Here is a 2,500-nt window from a genome sequence, read left to right on the forward strand (position 1 = left end):
TTCTGGGAATGATATCCCCGGATGCTGTTTTTATTTTTGCGTTAAATGTCTTTGGTGACGTCATATCCGGCTTTTTGTAAAAGTTGAGGCGGCACTGTCACACCCTCATTTTTCAATCAAATTGATTAAAATTTTGGCAAAGCAATTTTCGACAAAGGCCGGACTTCGGTATTGCATTTCAGCTTGGTGGCTTAAAAAATAATTTATGAATTTGGTCATTAAAAATCGGAAACTTGTCATTAAAAACAAAAACAAATTGTAAACAATCCAAAAACAATTTCATCTTATTTTTCGTCATTTTCTGTTTCCAAAAACATATAAATATGTTATATTTGGATTACAAACAAGCTCTGAAACTTAAAAATATGAAAACTATGATTAAAATTAATTGTCCGAAATCGATTTAGAAACAATTTCATTTTATTCCTTGTCGGTCCCTTATTCCAAAAACATAGATATGATATGTTTGGATTAAAAACAAACTCAGTACGCTAAAAAAAATAGAGATACAAAAAAGCGTGTTATCCTACTCAGCGCGACCATTACCGCACTATTCTGGCTTGTCGATTTCACTGCCTTTGCCACGAGCGGTGGACTGACGAAACTACGAGTATGCGGTCTTGGTTAAAAAATGCAGTGCGTTCAGTTTCATTCTGTGAGTTCGACAGCTTGACTAAATGTTGTTATTTCGCCTTACGCGACTTTATTTTTTAATCTTTAAAAATCTGACAAACTCTAAACCCTGGTATTTTAGTTGAATGCTTAGGCCAGTTTTGTGGATGACAGCAGTCCTTTCTATCCACTTCAGAGTGTGTTGGCGGGAGCAGACGCTGAAGGCTACTACGTGGGAGCGGAGGCCATGAAGAAGCGAGGTATCCTCGCCCTCAAGTACCCCATTGAGAAAGGCGTCATCACCAACTGGGACGACATGGAGAAGATCTGGAAACACATCTTCTACCAAGAGCTGTGTGTGACCCCCGAGGAGCACCCCGTCCTGCTGACGGAGCCTCCCCTCACCCCCAAAGCAGACCGCGAGAAGATGACCCAGATCATGTTTGAGACCTTCAACGTCCCTGCCTTCTACCTTGCCGTGGAATCTGTGTTGGATCTCTACGCGATTGGTCGCGTCACTGGCATCGTGTTGGAGTGTAATGATAGCCTGACATCCACCGTGCCTGTCTACGAAGGTGTTGCTCTGTCCCACGCCGTCCGAAAGTCTGACCTGGCCGGCCGTGAACTGACAGATGTCTTGATTGAGTGGCTGAAACAGCGTGGCTCCGGCTTCACCTTCGAATCTAGTTCTGAGCGTGACATCGTGCGTGGCATCAAGGAGAAGCTCTGCTACGTTGCCCTGGACTGTGAAGCAGAGACGGATCGCGTTGCGGAGAGGCAGTATCAGTTTTCCGACGGTCAGGTGATCACCATTGTCAACGAGCGGTTTCGTTGTCCTGAGGTCCTGTTTCAGCCCTCCCTTGCAGGAAAGCACGAAGAAGGCATCCACGAGGCTATCCACAACTCCATCGAGAAATGCGACGTCGATCTTCGCGACACATTTTACGCCAACATTGTCGTGTCTGGTGGATCCACCATGTTTGACGGCTTCGCTGACAGGCTCCAAAGAGAAGTGAAAGGCCTTGTCTCTCCAGGCACGAGGGTGGAGGTCATCGCGCCCCCTGATCGCACGTACTCCACGTGGTTCGGAGGATCCAAGATGGCCGCATCGCCCTCCTTCCCAGAGATGTGCATCTCCAGGGAAGAGTACGAAGAGTCCGGCCCTGCTGTCGTCAACAGGAAATACATTTAGCATAAAGAAAGGTTCCCCCGCAAAGGGAGTATGACTGCCTGAATGACGGTGGTTACAGGGGGTGGGGCGTGAGGAGGAGGACGGCCATACACGTACGAGACCCTGCGCTCAACTTGAACGTTTTGGGAATTGCAGCCCGCTGACACAAATGAAGAGGAAATCCGAAACAGATTAGACTGCTAAAATTCCAAATCAAAAATGAAAAACCAAGAAAGGTTAACGTTTTGGAACGTTTAATTCAGGACCATAAAAAAACATTCACAAGAGCCTCGACTTAACGGCCTTTGAAATTGACAAACCAGAGCCTCGACCTAACGGCCTTTGAAATTGACAAACAAGAGCCTCGACCTAACGGCCTTTGAAATTGACAAACCAGAGCCTCGACCTAACGGCCTTTGAAATTGACAAACCAGAGCCTCGACCTAACGGCCTTTGAAATTGACAAACAAGAGCCTCGACCTAACGGCCTTTGAAATTGACAAACAAGAGCCTCGACCTAACGGCCTTTGAAATTGACAAACAAGAGCCTCGACTTAACGGCCTTTGAAATTGACAAACAAGAGCCTCGACCTAACGGCCTTTGAAATTGACAAACAAGAGCCTCGACCTAACGGCCTTTGAAATTGACAAACAAGAGCCTCGACCTAACGGCCTTTGAAATTGACAAACAAGAGCCTCGACCTAACGGCCTTTGAA

The 2,500-nt window shown here is 46.3% G+C and overlaps 1 protein-coding gene across 1 annotated transcript in view; it reads left to right on the plus strand.

Annotated features, from left to right (window-relative positions):
• Positions 1 to 2,500, plus strand: part of LOC138948458 (actin, cytoplasmic-like) — a 7,909-nt gene that overhangs the window by 4,760 nt on the left and 649 nt on the right. The window contains exon 2 of the mRNA XM_070320008.1: positions 809 to 2,500. This exon is cut by the window's right edge and continues 649 nt beyond it. Coding sequence (XP_070176109.1) covers positions 809 to 1,804 — 996 coding nt within the window. The 3' untranslated portion in view covers positions 1,805 to 2,500. The remainder of the gene's footprint in view (positions 1 to 808) is intronic.

Source organism: Littorina saxatilis, linkage group LG15, assembly GCF_037325665.1.
Source record: "Littorina saxatilis isolate snail1 linkage group LG15, US_GU_Lsax_2.0, whole genome shotgun sequence".
Lineage (NCBI taxonomy): Eukaryota > Metazoa > Mollusca > Gastropoda > Littorinimorpha > Littorinidae > Littorina > Littorina saxatilis.